At 38.7% G+C, this 21,205-nt stretch overlaps 1 protein-coding gene across 5 annotated transcripts in view; it reads right to left on the reverse strand.

Annotated features, from left to right (window-relative positions):
- snap25a (synaptosome associated protein 25a) overlaps positions 1 to 21,205 on the reverse strand; it is a 49,588-nt gene that overhangs the window by 15,765 nt on the left and 12,618 nt on the right. For all 5 annotated transcript variants that reach the window (XM_034228491.1, XM_034228494.1, XM_034228495.1 and 2 more), the window contains 2 exons: positions 8,092 to 8,235; positions 4,130 to 4,171 (listed from right to left, as the gene is read on the reverse strand). In XM_034228491.1, coding sequence (XP_034084382.1) covers positions 4,130 to 4,171; positions 8,092 to 8,163 — 114 coding nt within the window. In that variant the 5' untranslated portion in view covers positions 8,164 to 8,235. The remainder of the gene's footprint in view (positions 1 to 4,129; positions 4,172 to 8,091; positions 8,236 to 21,205) is intronic.

Genomic DNA, 21,205 nt, shown 5'->3' on the forward strand with positions numbered 1-21,205 from the left:
TCAGTTTGATGGGCTGTCTTCTGAGTGGTTAAACATTGCTAATGGTGTACCACAAGGTTCTGTTTTAGGTCCGCTATTATTCTCTATCTATATTAATAGTTTAGGTGAAAATGTGGATGAAGCTACTTTACATTTTTATGCGGATGATACCGTGATGTGCTGTGCAGGTCTCTCCATTAAGGAGGCTGGTGTTAAATTACAGGCTGTTTTTAACATTATTCAGACTCAGCTCTCTGAATTAAAGCTTCTTTTAAATGTGGATAAAACCAAGGTAATGCTCTTTTCTAAAGCTAAAGCTAAAAATACACCAGAGACTGCTTTGGATATTGTAACTACGCAAGGAATAAAACTTGAAGTTGTTGCCTGTTACAAATACCTTGGTATCTGGCTTGATGATTGTCTCACTTTTAAACTTCATGTCAATAACCTGCTTAAAAAGCTGAGGGTTAGGCTAGGTTTCTTCTACAGAAATAAGTCCTGTTTCTCGCTTGAGGCCAGGAAAAGGCTAGTCACTGTGACCTTTTTACTTGTGCTGGATTATGGTGATTTGATCTATATGAATGCACCTGCCAATTGCCTGGTCAAGTTAGATGCTGCGTATCACAGTGCACTAAGATGTGTGACAAACTGTAAAGCATTAACCCATCACTGTACCCTGTATGCAAGGGCTGGTTTGCTTTCACTAACTGTACGGAGGCTCAGTCACTGGTACATTTTTATATACAAAGCCATGTTAGGGAAACTTCCATCCTACATCTGCTCCCTGATCTCACGGAAAATTGTAAGTGGCTACTGCCTGAGATCGAATGCTGTGTTTTTATTGAATGTGCCAACTGCTAGGACTGTCTTAGGGAAGATGGCATTTAGATGTGCAGCGCCACTGTCTTGGAATAGTCTGCAACTGAAATGGAAACTGAGCAATCTGGTGCCACTAAATGTTTTTAAAGCTCTGTTGGATGCTAGTCAATCGGAAGCTGTTGGTACCTGTTCATGTGGATAGTTATGTAAATTGTAAATCCCTGTAATGATGCTGTAAGATGTCCTTTTTGTTGTTCTGTTTATGTTTTTATGTTTCATGTGGAACCTACTTGAGCAGGTCTCCCTTGAAAAAGAGATCAATGATCTCAATGGGATACACCTGGATAAATAAAAGTTTAAAAAAAAGAAAAAAAAGAAAAGATATCTCATTAAAATTAAAAACCTTTCTATTGGATTTCCTCGTACAAATTAAACAATTAATAACCCAGGATCCCAACACCCCTTCTGTCTACGACTCAGCAGCTGATGACCTTTGGACTACACATTAGTATTGATTGCAACTTGTAAGAAGGACTATTTTTCTACTGCCCTACATTTTAAATGTAGAATGTCTGTTGGTCTTCTTTCCCCCTTCAGATACATTTAAATCCTTCCCAACTGTAAACCATCAGAGCAGCTGAGCTAGCATGAGTGCCACAGTTAAAGCCTTTAGTCACTGATGGCTGTGTTGGCTACAGGTTTTGATGCTGGTAGAAAGAGTGTGAGGAGGAGGAGTATAGCGATACTTGCTTATACAACTCTTCCTCCTCTCTGCTTCTTAGAAATGCAGCGCCGTCTCACTAAGATGTGGCACCTGGTCGGTCCTGATTCACATAAATAAGATTATGGTGTGTCAGGCACACACTTGACATACACTGTTACACATTAATATATCCCTTGCCACCTCAGCAGTTTGGGAGGAAAGCGTGGGGGGTGCAATAAGGAAACTCTGGAGTATAAATTATTCTGTAATTAGGTAAGGCGTGTCAAAGCAGAATCCCAAAGTAGTGGAAATGAGTCCCCAGGGAAACTCAACCATGATCCAATACAGGACTGGAAGTGGTTCAATGCGGATTTACTAATTCAAATCAGCTGGATAGATTCATGCATTTTGGCAGTTGCCTTTTTGTAGAATATATAGTTACAGCCTTAAGATTTGGTGGGGTGTGCTTCAACTTAAAGGATTCATAATTCTTCAAGAGCAACTAGCATGAATTGAGCTCTAAAATGTAATTCAAATCATGTGCATTGTAATTAACCACCTCATCATCTATACAATCCATTAAATTATCTTACATCTTTCAACTGGTTAAGACATTTCTGAGTCAAAAATAGACCAAATGTTATTTACAATGAGGAGAATAAAAGCCTGTATTCAGCATTACAGCATATAACGCAATTTTGTAATCTCCCTGCCTGCAGCACAGTCACGGGGGGGGGGGGGGCTGATATGTCGGCTGTTGATCAATGTGACCTTGAGATCTGCTTGTCAGACGCAGTCAACCCCAGCTGTCTACGCTGTCTCTCTTTAATGTCCTACTTCCCTCCATCTCTGTCTGCTTGTGTCACATCAGGCTTTCTGTTCTCCTTGTCTATCACTCTCAATCTATTACAGTGTTATTTATTGGCACAGGCAAATAAGAATCGACAGAGTCTGCTCACGGGTGTGTCGTTTCGGATTTAATTGAATTAATTTCCTGTAATGGTATACATGCCATCACTCAGTTGAATCATGGTTCACTCAATCTTGTCTGACTCTTTAAGCAATTAGAAGAGAGAAACCCTGAGCTTGTTAAAGATGAAAAATGTAATTGGATCGTATATTTTTAGAAATCAACGAGGTGACCTCACCTAAAAGTAGTTTGATTGGTCAACAAGTAATCTGTGAAAGCTATTGTTAGCTAGTTAACAGTCCTATGGAAATTCATTCCAGGTCTATACAAAAGTAAATAATAATACTAAAATGTCTTCTGGTACCTAGCAGCAGAGTATTTAAGGAACAGTTCTCATTCTGGTAAACGTGCTAAATTGCTTCATTGCTGAGAGTTAGTTAACATTGTAAATGTATTCAATCTATATATATCTCAAAATGTTCCTTTAAAATGTAGTTTGCAATGCAGTCTGATTTTTCACTTTGAAATAAAAAAATATTATCTTTATAAGTGTTTACGTTGTCTCCTTATTTATTTATTTCCCTTTATTATTATATATATTATATATTATTATATATATTATATATTATATATTATTATATATATTATTATTATTATATTTATTATATTATTATATTGATTTATTATTATTTATTATTATTATTATTTATTATTATTTATATTATTATTATATTTATTATTATAGTAAAGCCGCAAAGTGTGGTTAGGTAAAGATCGACAGGAAATACAGTAAAAGATAAAGGGAGGGGATAACATGCAACTGGTCGTATCAGAATTGTAATCTTCTCATGGAGACCACAGCCACTGTCACAGATTTACTGTGGTGCAACCAGGTTTCCAGAGATGAGGCTCTTAGTATCCTTGCTGTATACTACAGTACACATGTAGCTCCTCTCCTGAGACTGTCTCATAATCGTGTGTTTTATGTGTGTTGCTATAGTGTTGTGCTCTCCTTCCTCCACTGATAAGAACAGCATAGTGTTCTTTGTTTTAAAATTAGACAAATGGGGAACATTGTGTAAAATCTGTAATTGTCAATGCTGGCTCCCTCATGTTCACAATTTAAGCAGGACTAAGCATTGTATTGTCATTTTGTATAATGTAAAGCATCTCTCGATGAAATTGTCATTTTTTCTCAATTAGGAATCAAACCATGCGTGAAGTATAACAATTGGGTTACTTAATGCTAATATTTTGTGAATTCTATTTTAGTAGATGAATTAGGGCCCCTAAAAGTTGAGATGCCCCTACCCCAGGTAGAACAAATCACAAAAAAACGTTTCACTACTTTAATATGTCTAGCTTTCTAAATAGATAGCTGTATACACTTTTGGTTGTTGCAAAATGAGTCCTTTCGAATGATGTCTGGATGCTTCCCATAACTGAAAATATTGTCTTCTCCAAAGGGGGTTGTGTCTGCCTTATCACATGCATCTCAACAAATTATCAGAATGTCACCAAATTTCTGTGAGTTTCCGGATTATGCCCAAGACAAGTAAATTATTTCTTCCGCAGTATTTAAAAAAAAAAACGTATATATACAGAAATGATGTATCTAGGAATCGATAGACTTCCAGTGTCACCATTTGTATTCTCGCTGTGTCATATTTAGTCTCAGATTTCATTCGTAAACTCAAAGCATCTTGGGTGTTTCTTACCTCCTCCACCAGCTGCAGCATACGACGGGTGCTCTCGAGAGACTGTGGAGAAAAAAGAAATACAGTTAATGAGATAATATGACAGATTCAAAATGGAAATAACACTGTTTGACATCAGAGAACAAATAAATCTATCTTCCTGGGGAAACACAAAAATCACAATAACTTGTCCAAAGTGTGTATGTTAGTTGAAATGAGCATAAGCAGACTTGTAAACCAACAAAGTGGAGTGAATTTGAACAATCAGCGGGACACAAAAGGGATCAATGTCGGCCATTTATCACCATGAGCTTACAGCGACAGTATGTCTGCACTGAGTATTGAATACGAACGACCGATGGGAATTTTGAATGACGCTGTAACAGTGACTGATTTCTGAAAAGTGTATTTTTTAAACTGTCAGTCAATAAAATGATTTGGAAATTAAAATAAAAACTAAAATGCTTTCAAGCCCATTAGTACGATGGCCGACAGGTGCAAAAGCATTACTACGTTTTCATTAGGAAAAATACGCTGCAGTTTCAAAAACTATACAATAAAAAACACAAAATGTGAAACAACTTCACCAGCTTGACAACACATGCGCAGCGTTTACTAAAAGCGCTGCAAATCATTGTTGACGTTCAGGGATTATAAAGTTGGCTATCTTTCACTACCTTAAATTAAAATGCTATTGGCTTATTTTAACAATGTAATTGCATGATTCGTTCTGATATTATTGCAGATCTTCTGTAAAATAACGAGCTTACGTAGCTAATCTAGTCATTTCAATTATACTAATAAAACACAGATTTACTGTGCCAACCGTGACAGTTGTCCAACTTTATAATCCCCTAACATGGGGTCCCAGCTGTGTGCATCACGTTTTAGTGTCCCCTGGATTCCTTTGTGCTTCTACCAGCATTTTTCTATTGTCAGCCTTTGATGTTTTCATTGACATGTGTTTTTGCAGCGCGTTTCTCCTAGGGGAAGGGTTTGGGGACACATTTTCACCTGTCGGCCACCATATCTTTGAAATCGAACTCAAGATGATTGACTCAACAACACTATTGTCAGCCAATATAAATAACTACACTTCTTACTCTCTATCCCTTTTTCCGAAACGTCTATTATGTGTTGATAGATATGTAGCTGAATGTCTTATGTCTTTGATCTGAAATGGCCACGATATGTGCTGTTGTCATCATGAGAGAGGGCAAAACTGTTATTCCGATGCCACCATTTTGTGTATCCACTATGTTCACGCATGTGTTTAATATTCTGCTCAGCTGTGCCAGTGTGAGTCAGATGTAAAGCTGGAGGGGTGTGGGCTTATCTGCTCTGGGCCATGACTGAGACTCTCTCGTTCCCTCACACTGCTGTGAAACGTACACACACATACACATGCACGTGCACACACACACACACATTCACACAAATAGGAGCTTGAGCACCTAGATGTTTTTCTACACGTGAACACGGATACTCTCGCAGAGACACTCTCACACAGAAATGTTGCATGTTTACGTTCACAAGTGCACTCTAACACACAAACACACACTCGAGATGTTACCGTGCTGTGTTATGTAAAGTCAGATGACACAGGTATACTCTCCTATCACCTGTCCTGCACACACATATGCAAACAGCCACAGTCCGAGGCAGAAAATAATGTGTGTGTTGTATAATATATATTAATTTGTTTTGGAGTATAATACCCTTAGTATTTTTCCACCCTATTTTCCTATGTTTGAGTGACTCGTGGACACTAAAACATGGGAATAAAAAAAATTAAATTATTTCTGTATTGATTGAGAGTGCAGCAGTCGGCAGCTGTAAAAAGGCTGCAAAGTCACCATATCAGACAACGTGAGGTTTCAGAATGAGAGAAATAGACCAGCTCAAGCAAAAAGTGCAGAAAAATATTAGATTTCTCTTTGGTCTCCTTTCCATAATGTTGTCATAACTCAAATAACACTTAACCCCCAGTTTCCACCGGGTCCGTCTGCGTCGCGTTACGGCCGCGTTTACGGCTGCGCCGCGGCGTTCGCAAAGATCGCGGCCACTCTAGTCAATGGGTGCTATTCCACCACACGCGGCGCGTTATGCTGCGTTCACACCGGAGGCGATGCGAATATTCGCTTCGCTCTTTAAATGCTTGAGTTTCACCCGACTGCCAGTTGTGTTTACTCGCATCATTCAAACAAGACGCGCTGGCTCGGGAGCTACAACAACATGAACATATTTGACCGTGATTTAATTGTAATACACGTTTCTAAATGATGCCGAAGTAACAACATACTGATACCGGTTAGTAAAAACCATGAATAAATGCTTGACAAGTCTGCAGACAAGAGGGCAGGCGGAAAACCTTTTAAAATGCTTGTTTTCTGAATGGAGATTGGGTCGACCAGGCTAAGCTAACGTTGTATATGCTCACTCCACACTCATAACAACGGCCAACAGACATAAATAAACCAGCGACTGTATTCGCCATGACACAGGCAGTCTGTGGTTTGTACTTGTTTAACTTTTGTCAAGTTTCTGAACAGATATGAGGAGCTGTGAGCTCTGAGAGCTAACAGCTCACGGCTGATGTTTTCTGGTTGAACGTCAGTGACGGCAGGCTGAGATCCTCACTGCTGATTGGCTTCCGCGAGAACGCGTCACGTGAATTTGACGCTCGAGTTGAAAAAATTGAACTCTCGCGTTTGACAAGGCACCGTTCAATCGTGTGATTCGCGCCGCGTCGACCGCTTCATGCTCGCCGTCGGAGCGAATTTGCGTCTGTCCGCGTCTCTGCATTGACTTTACATGTAAACCCAAACATCGCATCGCGTCCGGTACGCAGCATTACGGCTCAGAAGCGTCCCAGAAGCGTCTCGGCGCAGGGCAACTCTGAATCCTATTTTTGACGCGACGCAGCTGTAAGGGCAGGCAGGAAGTGGAACGTTCAGAGCATATATAGCATATATATATATATATATATATATATATATATATATATATATATATATATATATATATATATATATATATATATATATACACACACACAAACTCATTTTGCAGACCCTATCCCTCCATAGTCTTTCGGAGAAATGCCAGCGCTCTTCTCCGGTTTACAGGCACTGTGTAAATGATATATATAGAATAATTATGATGATGAATGCATTTTTTTACCACTAAAATACAGCAACACATCCAAAATACAGCAACACATCCACCCGGTGGAAACTAGGGGTAAGCCTGTAGGCCTACACAAAAAAAAGTTTAGTCGACATACATTGATGGTTTGGACCTTTTACTGTCTGCCTTCTGCAATTGTTTTGCTCATTACTGGACTGTACCAATTTCAAAAATAGTCATTCCAATTTCAAAGTCTCTTTAAAGGGGCCCTACTATGCACACTTTCAGGTTCATATTTGTATGTTCTGCCTCTACTGTGACATGTCTCCATGCTTCAATGTTCAAAAAGCTCTTTATTTTTCTCATACTGCCTGTGCTGCAGCACCTCTTTTCACCCTCTGTCTGAAACCAGAGCCCAGTCTGCTCTGATTGGTTAGCTGGCCAGCTCTGTTATGACTGGTCAACCACTTAGAGATGTCCTTCACCTTAGCATATCACGTACACTTTGTTGGAGAACTAGTCAATAGAAGCAAACAAAGGAGTCCAATGGAGGCATTTCAGGCAGGGGGGGGGGGGGGGAGTGTGTGGGAGAGAAACTCCCTCTGGAGGGAACTTAGGGATTTTAGCCTTTGAAGACCATTTACATGCACACAAATGTATATAACACACTACAGGGAAGGTAACATCCCAAAAAGCATAATAGCTTCGATGTTCACTTCTCATTTGTATGCCTATGAATGTGCTCAAGTGTATTCTCCGTGAGTAAGTGTGCATAAATGCAAGCATGCGTGCCATCATGTTCATGCATCATCACAACTGAATCCACAGTGATGCATGGAGCGTATTGTTCTCACCTCATCGGCCAGCTGGTCGGCGCGTTGCTGCATGTCTGACAGCTCATTGCGCATGTCCGCGTCCTCTGCCATGGCTGCTGGATGTTGGGGGTGGAGAAGGACTCCAACAGGGAAGAGAAGATCCTAGTGGGATTTCGGGGAGGGCTGGAGAAGAGACGAAACAAAGGAAAAGGAAACATTAGGCATACATTGTCTGTAATTATTTTAATATTTGACTATTGCAATGAAAATTAGGTGGCTTCTGTCATTTGGAAAGTCATTGATATTAAAAGACGTGTTAAAAGATACTGTGGGGGAATTATATCCACGACATCATAGATATCCGCCTCCTTTGTGTGTACATCATTTTTTGATACCAGAACAGAAAAGTATTCGAGTTGAAGAAACAGTGACAACAAGGAAGACAATGTTTGCAGAACAAAATCATGCTCAGACGGGCCAATGTTGGCTGAAAATGTAAAGGATTTGCGCGCATAGTATGTTACTGGGAACACGTACTTACATTTGCTAATCATGTTATGACTTATTCAAGACAAACTCAGACTAATTAATTCACCATAAAGTCCTCAAGGTCCTATTTATCTCTCTGTGAGTAAATCCATCCATCATCACACATGTCCAGACGCCCTTGAGCCAGGTTATACTCTCCTAATGGCTTCGAGTCGCCCTGCATAACAGCAGCAGCTGAAAGCCGGAGGACTAAAATATAAAATATATTCCAGAGAGGTGCGAAGAAAAATGGCCTTCAACAAAATGGGCCAAACGAAATAGGAGGATTGGAGCTTCTATCTCCCAATTCTCTGTTGCAGACTGTATAATCAAGGATTAGGAAGCTGCAGCAGTGTTTGTTAGTTGGGGAATGAGAGGAAGCGTGGTGTTTGAAGAGGAATGCCAGTCTCAGACAGTGTTGACTGGGATTTTGATGGATTAGCGACAGAGAGACATAAACAGTTTGCCCTGTCGCTGTGATCCTTTCCTCTCCTCTGTAGGTTATGAGAACAGGCCAATATCCCAAGCCAACTCCAGATGCTGGATTACTGCTAGCAAACTCTAAAGATCGACATGAAACAACATTTGTCATGTGTCAGATATGCTAGAGATTGGATATGGCTACAAGGCAGACTTACATCAAAATGGTATACACCTCAAGTTAAGAGTTAAGAGCCTTGCATAGTTTTGTAATCCTGCAACCATTTTGGGCATCCAATACCCATTATAAATAATGTTGAGTCATTGTCTGTTAGGTAGAAATAAAGAGCGGCATATTTGTATGTCTTATGTACAACACATATTTGTACAACAATATGGGTATCGCAGACAAAGCATTTTTATTCAATCGGATTGATCCAATCATGTCTGTCGTTGAACCATGTTTTTTGTTTTTGTTCATTTATGGATGCTGTTTGTTGTGTGTAGGTTATTCGCTGTCTGTAATGCTAACCCTTAGCGGACAAGATAAGTAAATCGTTTTGAATGAGTTTTGTGCAGCCTATCTGAGAGCTTTAAGTTGAAAATATTTCAACCTCTCAGAAATGTTCTGGTGACGTGATTGGAGAAATAGGAGTAGAGGCTTGTTTTTGGCCTGGTGTTTTAGATGGAAAACTCCTAACAGAGATCCAAAAAGCCCATTTGTCTAAACAGATCGGCAGCCAGACCAACAAGTCCTCCAACTAATATGACCAAATAGGCCGATTGTTCAGGCCCAATTATTACGACCAAATATGTCGTTTGTTCAAGCGCTTAATACGTCCTATAAATACGTTTTAAAGTTTTCGCCCTCTAGTGCTCCCGTTGAATGCAAACGTTACAGATGGTCGTTTATTCATAAAAATAACCCTCTCTGTAAAATCCTAAATTGCAGGATAGTTTGGCCATTAAAACGCTTTTTGATTAGATTTCTAGCGAGAAGTCTATATTGTACTTTTAGAATCCACGTCCAGTCGATATGTAGGGTCTATAGTTTGATAGATATTACGAAGATGATTTGAGGTATGCGGCAGCCTCCATGTAAAGTTACGGGTTGAAAACAGTATTTCCGGTCTCGACGTTTTCATAATAAAACCAATGATCAAATGATTTAACAGTGATATCTGCAGTACTCATCCACTAAAAAACATCAGTTTATCCTTGTTAATTATACGACATTTATTGGTTTAAATTGTGTACACTGCTTTTGTGTTTTTCCCATAGGTTTTTCTCTTTAGATTCTGAGAGACACCTTTATTTTTTCAGAGGTTTTGATAGGCTAAAACATCGCCGCAATGCATGTCGGGATATGGTGGTTATCCGATATGAAATCGGAAAAACATTTTTTTTAAATAAAATAATACTTTATTCCGAGTGTTCTTGCTTTTCTCTTTGGAAGTCATCACATAACGGCATTGTAATACACGGTTCGGCTGCATTAAATATTACATATCTGCCGTAGATATTTATTTATAGAGCCCTGATGAGAAGACCTTTTGACAAACTGTAAGAAATGCCGCCAAAACTGAATACATGACGTGGATCATAAATATATTAGCAATTAAACAACATCTTCCATTTCTTTTCACACAATACGTCTCCTTGCAGTATCAACACTAATTCGGCTGACTTTTATATTTGATCCAATTGGTAGATAGGCTGTATTTACACCATAACGGTGCACAGCTGATAGAAAGAGACTTGTAGTTTTTAAAGATATTACTGATTTTCTGAACTACCTTTCCAACTCCTCATGCTGTTGACTGTTACAGGTCTATACAGGTTCATGGTACAATGCATAAGCTTCAAATCGAGAGACTGAAACTGTATTTTCCTTTACCGTTCTGTTTTAATTTCACAATAAAGTTAATAGTCATATTATGTTTGATATTATTATGTTTTATTAACTACACCACTGGTTTTTTAACCCGCGCCGCCTAGTGGTTAAAGCACGTTATTGAATTTTGTTGTTGAATACGTTTTATTTGATGAAAACATTTAAATATTAAGAGTAGCCTACATACAACATTGGGGGAAAGTAGAAGGTCAATGATAGAAATATAGAATAGAAAATATCAAGAAGATACTGTAGTGATCTCTACAATAAAACAGTTTAGTGCAGGACGTCCAAACATATTAACAGGAGGATGTGCAAAACAGACAAACTAATAAGGCTTTATTTAAACATTAAGATTACTTTAAGTTAAGGTCTTCTTTTGAATAAGAAAAACACGTTGGGGTTATCCACAGATAAATATGAAGTCTGACAAAGTACTTAACGTCTAATATATTGCATAGTTTATTTTGGCACTTGACAATCACCTTCCCTGAATTTGACTCAGGTGTAACTAAAGTCTGATTTAAGGGTTGTTTATATTTCACATCATTAATCAGAATCTGCAAAGTAACTAAAATACATGTAGTGGAGTAAAAATACCAGGTTAACCTTTGAATTGTAGTGAAGTAGAACAAAGTATGCTGCTGTAACAAAAACATTTCCCAACTTGGGATCAATAAAGTATATCTTATCTTATCTTAAGATGATCGATGGCTACTGCCATATTTGCAAAATGTGCCTCTGAACCTTGACAAGTGTATGTTTCAGGCTTATCAATGAACAACAGGAGGGGTCACAGACATAAGACCAGCTGTTAAATAAAGCTCTTCTGACCTTAGGTGTCATGTGGGTATATTAATTCACCCATTTATTAATTATATGTTTTACATTTGGTAACACCACTGTGTTTCGTATCCCCTAAACCTCCAGGGTGTACACAGTTTAATACTGGCAACTACTAATTGTGGGAAATACGAAAATGTCTTATAAAGAGACGTGGGGTGGGGGGGGCTGGACCATGGATGTATGGGCTGGACCCGTCCAATTCCAGTCTTGGAAAGTCTGCCGTGGTTCCATTCCATTTCAAAGAGCTGTTGACGCTCAGCGTAACCTTGTTGCACTGCCACTCCAACATCCAATCACAGGGCTTGATGACTAATCACAGGGTTTGTAAAGCAAGGCGGATGTAGTAGTCCCAACGATAGCTGGGGATTCTGGGTAGTGTAGTGTCTTCGGAAACTGTAGTGTCTAAACTCCTAAAAAACTATTTGTTTCTCTCAATCGAAGGTTAAAAACACAAAAGCATTGTACACAATTTAAACCCAATCAATATTGTGTAATTAACAAGGATAAACTGATGTTTTTTAGTGGATGAGTAATGCAGATATCACTGTGTAATCATTTGACAGTGAGGGGAATATATCCGGTTTTATTATGAAAACTTCGAGACCGGAAAAACTGTTTTCACCCACGCTAACTTTACATGGAAGATACACGTTATCCTGGCGAGAACTCAAATCATCTTCGTAATATCTATCAAACTATAGATCCTACACATCCACTCGGCGTGGATTCTAAAAGTACAATATACACTTCTCGCTAGAAATCTAATCAAAAAGCATTTTAATGGCCAAAGTATTCTACAATTTAGGATTTTCCAGAGAGGGTTATTTATTTGTGAATAAACGAATAAACGTTAAACGAGCATGTTGTTTCTTACACGACCACTAGAGGTGCTACACTTTAAAAAGTGGCTATGGGTCGTAATCTAAGCTGCTTAAACAATCGACCTATCTGGTCGTTTTTTGTAGGAGGACAGGCTGCAGCCAGACACTTGGACCTTGTTGCCGGTCAGCGTTTTGATGACTTCGCCCTCCTGACTCGACAGCTGTCAGACTGAGCGGTGAAGCTCATCCAAACAATGTGTGAGAGCAACCATCTTGTAGTTGGTGTTTGTCAAACAAATATAAAGTAGCCCAAATGGAAATTGTGATGCGATATTACAAATTAAATTGGGATAAATAAAATAAATCGTATCTTATATTTAGATATCATTGTCATAGAAACATTTGAAAAAGCGCTGGGAGTGTTTTTTTGCTGGAGTGTTGTTCGGAGGCCAGTGCCTTTCTGCCAGAAAATGACACTATGTGGACACAGCGGCTTATTCTGCTTTTTTTCAGATTATTTCAGAATAGGACGTTCAAACGTAATATTACTCTACCCATTGTATCAATGCACAGACAGAAGGGAAATGCAAAGTTACTTGCTGTACTCCTTGATGCCTTCACTGTCTTACTAGTTATAACATTTATTTCAGGGGGAAACATTGGGAACATAAAAACCTTTTAGCATTTTGAAATTCCAGTGGTCTGACAGAAGACTAGACTCCTGCTCCCTCGCTTGGCTTTGCTTTCATGCTTTAGGAAAATTGACCATTAAAGGAGACTTTGGCAATAACAGGTCACTTCAGAAAGAGGGCATCCTATTGGCTGTTTTGCAAATGCACATGTTGGTGCACGCCATCCTATCGAATGGTAAAAGCCTGATTTAATGGCATAAAGAACCTGCCAGAAGAAGTTGCTTTCCATCATGAGCAATGATGTTTCTTTAACAAAGGGTAAAAGCTGCTGCTATGTAGCTCAATATAGCCTCAAATCTACTGACCCAAAGTTTCATAAGAAAACAGGTCAGTAATTAACATAGAATTGCAGCTATATAACGGCTCCGGGATCACATTGGGATTATGTAATGGTATAAAACGAACTACATCAACACCGCTAAGCTAACAGTGGTCCTGTGTCAGCATGATGACATTTAACATTACATTTTAGTCACTTGTTATCAAAACATTTTTTTATGACATATAGAACCTAAGACATTCATCAGAGGGGTATTTACTGACGTATTTTATGTCGTAGAACAAAACATTCAAATATCTTCAGCTTGAGTTAACCACAGACCTTAGTCCAGACTTGTAACACTTTCAAAATTTGTTTGACTACGAGGCTAAAATGCTAAGTTATTTCCGGGTTTTAGGACTTGTTTACTCTATACTTCTGCAGGTATGAAGAGTGCATATGTTGTCCTTGTCTAGAGGGAGGGGCTTTGAACAGAGAGGGTCGAGTTACAGTAGGACTGCATATATTTGGCCTTTTCCAGAAAACTGTAAGACTATTTTCTTGCAGCAGAAAAAACCAACAGAGACCAAAATGGCAGAGAAAAATCTGCGTCAGGTAAAGACTGATCACATAAGGATGTGCATCATCTTGGACAGACGGCCTTGCCCACCTCGACGTGTCTCATCCTTGTGCCTCGGAGCTTCTGCTGTACCGGTGTTCGCTTCACGCACTCATGTGTCCGGAGATGTTCACAACAACATCTGCTGACCATACACTCGCTGTACATACACAGGAAATGAAGCATTTTTGTTGTGTGCCATGGCAATATCCCTGGACGTCACGGACTGAATCACCGAAACCTCCCCAGGCGGTATATAGATGAATCTGTATTCAACTCAGCAGATGAATTCAGTCATGTATAGCTCAGATCGACAGAGGCATCGTAATGATAATGTCCGGGGCCCATTTTATTGTAGCATTTACTCTGATGTCTACTGACACACTGGGAGATCCTTCCACTATGTTGCACATCAAATAACATTTTATGTTATTTGATATCCATCATGATATTAAATCTCTTCCTGCTTACATTTCTCTCCTCTCCTCTCTCCTCTTCTTGCTCTGCTGCACTGCTCCATAACAGCAGTGGCCATATTGGGTTATATAAACCTCCAACTGGACTTAATGTCTGAATCCAGTCAGATTCAAAGAGATGGCTTCTCGGCCTGGTTGCGTAACAAAATTCAGGCAATTAAGTTTAACCGTCCAGACTGACCTTTTACTTTACGTCTCAATTACCGGCTCCACATTTTTAATCTCAGCAGCATTCAGCACTGCCTGCTTCCTCAGCAATTTCTGGTCGTCCCTAAATCAAGGTTAAAGCAGCAAGGAGAGAGAGCCTTTGCTGTTGCAGCTCCAAAATTATGGAAGGAATTAGATAGACTTGCTCCAACTCTGCCTGTTTTTAAATCTCGTTTAAAAACCCACTTATTTTCCCTTGCATTTATAGACCGGGTGACACTTGTGCTTTTCAATTTGGGTTTTTATTCTTACTAGTGTTTTTTTTTTCTTTCCGTCATGTAGGACAGTTTTTTCAGTCTGTGGCTTCTGATCTGGTTTCATTGTCTCGTGTTTTACATTTGTTTCATGTCCTGTCTGTTTTTCATGTATTTATGCTATGTTTTTATACAGGTTTTGATGTACAGCACTTTGTTCAACGCTGTTGTTTTTAAATGTGCTATAGAAATAAAATAGATTGGATTGGATTAGATCACTAGATTCTCTCAAGAAGAGATGCACAATACTGGTGGAGCAGCTGTAATGTAATAACATGCTTTCGTAATCAATGCATTAATCAGTGAGCATGTTTGGAGGTCACATTATAGTACAGTTAGAGAGAATAATGTATGGTATTTTTTCCCATGTAGGCTCAAGAATAGACGTTCTTGGTTTGACTTGAATGGATTTAAAATAGCTTTTTGGTCATTTCTAATGACATAATTTCTGCAAACATATTGGATACTTAACTTGGAAAATCCTTTACCCTGGGAATACAAATCTGTGTCAAAATATTTTAGACTCAAGGTTCACTTCCAAGCTTTTTTCCGGAAGCTTTCAACCATATTTTTGCAGCATTCTGCAGTTATTGAACAGGTCTGTACTGAGGTCTAAGAAAACTATGGATTATTGGAAATTGTTTTATTTAAAGGTGAATAAGTGAACTTGGATTGCGAACCAAATATGACATTTTGTTTATTATGAGTTAAGTCACTGATTTATTTGATATGAATACTATGTCTTAATTCTACCAATAATGTGTCTTAAGTATTACTGCTTTTGTATTTTTACATCTCACAATGATAATGAAAGGGACAAATCATTTGTGATTCGGACCTTCTCTGAAATTAACAAATTAACAAATTAATATATATTCAATTTGATTTTTACCATTGCTACTATACCACACTAATGGAGAGCTAAGCCCCTTTCTAGCTTCTGTTAGCAGTTTGCATCGATAAAGCAGACAGAGACTGCTTGACAGAGTTACATCTATGTTGTAATGTCCTTTTTGTTTTTCTGTTGTTTTCTGTTTTTATGTCTTCATGTGGAACCTGCTTGCAGCAGGTCTCCCTTGAAAAAGAGATCGATGATCTCAATGGGATTCACCTGGTTAAATAAAGGTTTGAAATGAAATGAAATAAATGCTTCTCAGAGTTACCATTACACGGATCAATCTGATGACCTTTGAGTTACAGAATGTCTAACCAGCAGGCTGCCCAGTCATCCGTAAAAAGCTCCCTCTCAAACTACACCCATTTATCTAGAGATTCCTATCTAATTCAATGTTGGCCATCCCACTTGAGAGGCACTTTTAATTTATAACTATTTACCAAAAGACTGTCAGCTGTAATAAAGTGGGGGAAATACATTTATGTCAAACAAACCAGGAATATTTTATCCGTTTAGTTTTTAGCACCTTTAGTTTACCATACGTTCAGAATAATGTTGTATTATAAATTGCTTTTGCAAAGACATAACATATCAATCAACTGTCAAGCAGACACTTATAAGACCTCTTCGCTATTTCAACAAATAACCAATTAAACAGAGCTGGAAAATAATACATGGCCAACTCAAATGGGTATTTACTTTGCTTCCAAAACTAAATGTTTGATGAATTATCATGGAATTAGACTTAAAGTGGACCTATCATGCTATATTTGAAACATATATTGTAGGGCCATACCTATATAAAACATGTCTGTGAAGATACCAAACAGATCATGCATTTTAGCCATGCCTCATTTCGCTCTATTCCAGCCCTGTCTTCACAAGGGCTGATTCTGTGGCAAATGAGCTGCAGCTGACCACGCCCCCTGCAATGCACTTTTGATCATACAAAAGTGCATTTTGCATGATAGGTCCCCTTTAAGTAATCCTTTCATTACTTATTTATTGCATCTTATTTTATTGGGCAGCAGTAGCTCTGTCTGTAGGAACTTGGCTTGGGAAACAAAGTGTCGCCGGTTCGAGTCCTAATCGGACTAAAATAAAATATGCAGTGTGGACTGGTAACCTTGTGCAAGGTGTCGTTGTGCAAGGTGTCCTTGAGCAAGGCACCGAACCCTCAACTGCGCCCCAGGGCAGCCATTTTCTCTCTGCCACCTGTTCATGTATATATATCCTGTGCATGTGTGTGTGTCAGTATTTCGGGCCGTAATTGTAAAAAAGCACCAGAGGAAAAAATTGAATTCACCACAGGGATTAATAAAAGTGATCCTAATCTTAATTTTAAGGAGGTATGAAATCCGACATTACCATCAAAACATCTGCCAAACAGCTGCCTCAAAACGTCCATTTGCTAACACATGGGTTTTCCTTTGTGCACACACCCAAGCGTCCCATGCTCCTTTGTTTGTCATCATGATGCTGAAACCATGACCTTTTGACTCAGAGTAAACATGAAGGTAATAAAGAAGAAGAACAGGGAAAAAAAGTAATTAAAAAGACACAACTATATATCAACCTGCGTATATGTAGTAAGATACACACACTTTATTACTCCATTATTGATGCTTGTTGCCTTGCTGATTATCAGTATTATCTTTTTTTTGCCACGAGAAAAGTTGCTGTAAAATATGATATATTTCTAGTCTGGCAGTAATCGCATTGGAGTAAAGCCGAACACATTCATCAGTATTTTGGATGAGCAATAAACACGGCTAAATTCAAATGTCTATGTTCTGTAAAAAAACGTTTTTTTTACAGAACGTTCATCTTATCCTATCTATCTATCCACCCTCCTGGCACCTCAGTGTAAACACCATGGGAACAATAAGGCTAGATATGGAGCTGCCCTTATTTCCATTCCCGGCACATTCTATCCCCGAGGAACGGCATATTTCACAGCCTATCCAATCACATACTAACTGGAGAAGATTACCAGCCCCCACCCCATCTATTTTGCTCCACTCTTCTTTAATATCCTTCCTCTCCGCTGTCATTTATATTTCTCCCTCTCTGCCTTCTTCTTTCATTTTCACTTTACCAAAAAAAAGATCACACAGACTGGACCGCACCTTCTAATTCTACTGTGCATCAGTAAGTATTTGATTGTTTTAAGTATGTCGAATACTCAACTAAAGTATACATAATCGATGCTTACCCAGGTTATGTTTGGTCAAGTAACAATGTCTTATATAATGCTGAATATACTCCTCCTTTCCATTTTCCTGTGCGATTTATGGCAGTGATCACATTGGAGGAAAATCAAGGTTAGAAAATTATGTTATTGTCCTTTTGGATTTTGCCTATTTTTATCTGAAGACCTATACCGTGGAAACATTAGAAGGCTGTAAGACATACTAATCGATATGTGAGGGGAAATGACCTCAAGGGTAAGATACTGTGTAGAGCTTGGATGTGGCGAGTGAAACATACATCTTAGTTTTATGCACATCGGGTTGTATGTGTCTCTATCTTCTCTTTCTCTATGTGTGTGAGTGTTGGCAGCCATTTTGTTTGTCGGTCAGTTTTAGTCGCTGCATCTCCGTTCCTACATCAAACATTTGTCTTTTTAAATTAAATATCTTTGGTGGACATTTTATAATTGTAAGATGCCACTCGAGTGTCATCTCAATCTACTCAGCTGACAGAGATGAAAAAGCGTCTGCTCCTCTGAAAAATAACGAGGTTGGACTTCAGAGCAACATAACAGTCACAGTGGATTAATAATACAATAAGTGAATTTAAAGGTTATCTTCCGGCCTGTTTATAGCCTTCCTGCTAGCCATCTGGCCATACCTATAGCGCATATGCTGATGGTAATTGCCCTTGTAAAAATATATCTTGTTGCATAAACGACTTAATTGTGAAGGTCACTATAGCTCTTCACTTGGTGCTATCACTCTGTACAGAATACAGCAATGACAAAGGCTTGAAATAGATCAAGTAGGTGTTCCTTTTTTAATTATTTGAATAGTCCTTTAGCTGCAGAGGAGATAGTAATATCTAATGTTGATAAAATGTCCACAGCAGCCAGGCTAGGTTCTAATGTTGCCAAGGACTCCCTGATCAAGGGACTACAGTATGTGCAGTCCTATCAATCCGCAGAAAACATCAGCTGAAGCCAAAAAGAAAACACAATAGAATTTTTTTCATATTCATTTGTATATTTGTGGAAAACACGAAACTATGGATTTATGATGCCTAAAACTGTCCTCAGTAAAGAAAGACAAAGACAAGAAAACGGCGCAAGAAAAGGAAAGTGGTGAAAAGAGCTGGAATCAGCAGAAGAAGTAAACCAGGAACACGGTATGGGCTCTGGCAGTGTTTAAAGATGGGTTCATGGAAAAGCAAATGTGAACTGACTGACCGTTAAGAGGCAGAAAACCTCCATCAGTGCTGCCATCATTTTAAGTTATGTTGTTGCCGTGGCAGCTCAGCAGTTCAGAACAGACTTTTTTTTCTTAGTGGAAGCAATGTGTTATTTGCACTTGACGTCGAGGCCCTGCTCACCCTGTCTGGGTTCTTTTCTCAGTAATGACCGGATCGCTGCACATAATCCCTTACATAACCATGACGACAAAATGGCACCCCCCTTCCAGGAACCCCAGCGAGCCTGAATAATAACAACAGTGATGAAACATCACACAGCAAGCCCATGTGTCACACCAGCAGGAGCTCTTTCTGCACAGAGGAGCTAGCATTAAGAGCAGCAGCGACATCCCAGTGGAGCACTCTGCAAAGAATGTCATGCATTATTGACCTGAGACCTGAGACCTGAGACCTGAGACCTTCTCCGCTGTGACCTTGAGAAGAGGACCAGACGTGCGAATCCTGTGTTAAGGGAATAAAAAGAACTAGAGATGAAATGGTAGGTCTTCTCGATAAACAACAAAAAACAAGCTGGAAAGTATTTAAATTTTTTCAATGATTTTTTGTTGGTCATTTTAAGCCAAGGTGTGGCTCTAGGGTTGGGCATATTTTTGTTTTGAGACCATTTTTAAGTACCGCACTTGTTGGACTTATGCATAATTGGATTTGGAATTGCCTGGTCTTGGGTGTGATGCATTTTGCCAGTAATCTGGCTGCATTTACTATTGAAACCTTCATTACACGTGAACTCTATTATCTAGTATTTTTCCTTCTTCCAAATTGAGCTATAATCCAAGCTATACAGCTATACAGTTGATCAAGTGAGCAGAGGGTTAGCATTGGGAAGATAATGTCTTCATATGGGCTTAAACAGGACTAGATATTCTATTGACTTGGTTTTAATTTGGTTAAAACTGCCTTTAGATTTGGTCTTGGCGTACAATCCTGATTTAAGCTGATACTAGCATACGAATGTAAGTATTTTTCTGAAGCTAAAAGCACTGCATTTTAGTATAGCCTAACAGGGACACTGTACTTGTTTAAGTAAAAACTCTAAATTTGAGACCAGTTGCCAAATAAAAAGACATACCATTTGCACCACAAAAAACGAATCTGCATATACATCTTAAATAAGTCTGCATATTTTAGCTACAGCAAATGGAACACCTTCCTGCTGTGTGGCTTGGAGCAAAATGCTTATTTAAAAATACTAAAATGATGCTATACGTACTGTAATGGACTGGTGATTATTGCTCATACAGGCTGGTTAATAATCAGTCCTTGCTGCAAGCCTCCCCATGGCATGATAACATCACTAGACAGGAACATTTCCCTGGTATGTTTTATTTGTGATGTTTTAATGATCAGACTATACATTTAGGCCAAAGTAGTTTATCGAGCTCGGTGAATAACGCAGAGAGACAGCTTTAAATAGTAAACCACATACTGTGTTCCTTATGCAAGGAAATACAAACACTCAAACATAATCCCTCCATAGTTTCCTATAAGGCATGTTCGAGAACACATAAGTAAATCATGCGAGACATATCCTATCCTTGCCAATGGCATGACTGTTGGTACTGTACATAGCGGATTGAGAAACTGTCAGAGGTGTTATCAGTTTCTTACTTGAAGGAAGTACAATTGCAAAGATTTATCGTATATTAAGATTCATTTTTTCTGTTTTTTAATCCTTTAATGTGAATATATTTGGGTTTTGTCTTGAAGAAACAAGACATTCAAATGCATCACCTTGAACTTTGAGAAACTGGAATGGTAATTTTTACTTTTTTCAAAGACCAAATGATTGATCCAT

Source organism: Gymnodraco acuticeps, unplaced genomic scaffold, assembly GCF_902827175.1.
Source record: "Gymnodraco acuticeps unplaced genomic scaffold, fGymAcu1.1, whole genome shotgun sequence".
Taxonomy (NCBI): domain Eukaryota; kingdom Metazoa; phylum Chordata; class Actinopteri; order Perciformes; family Bathydraconidae; genus Gymnodraco; species Gymnodraco acuticeps.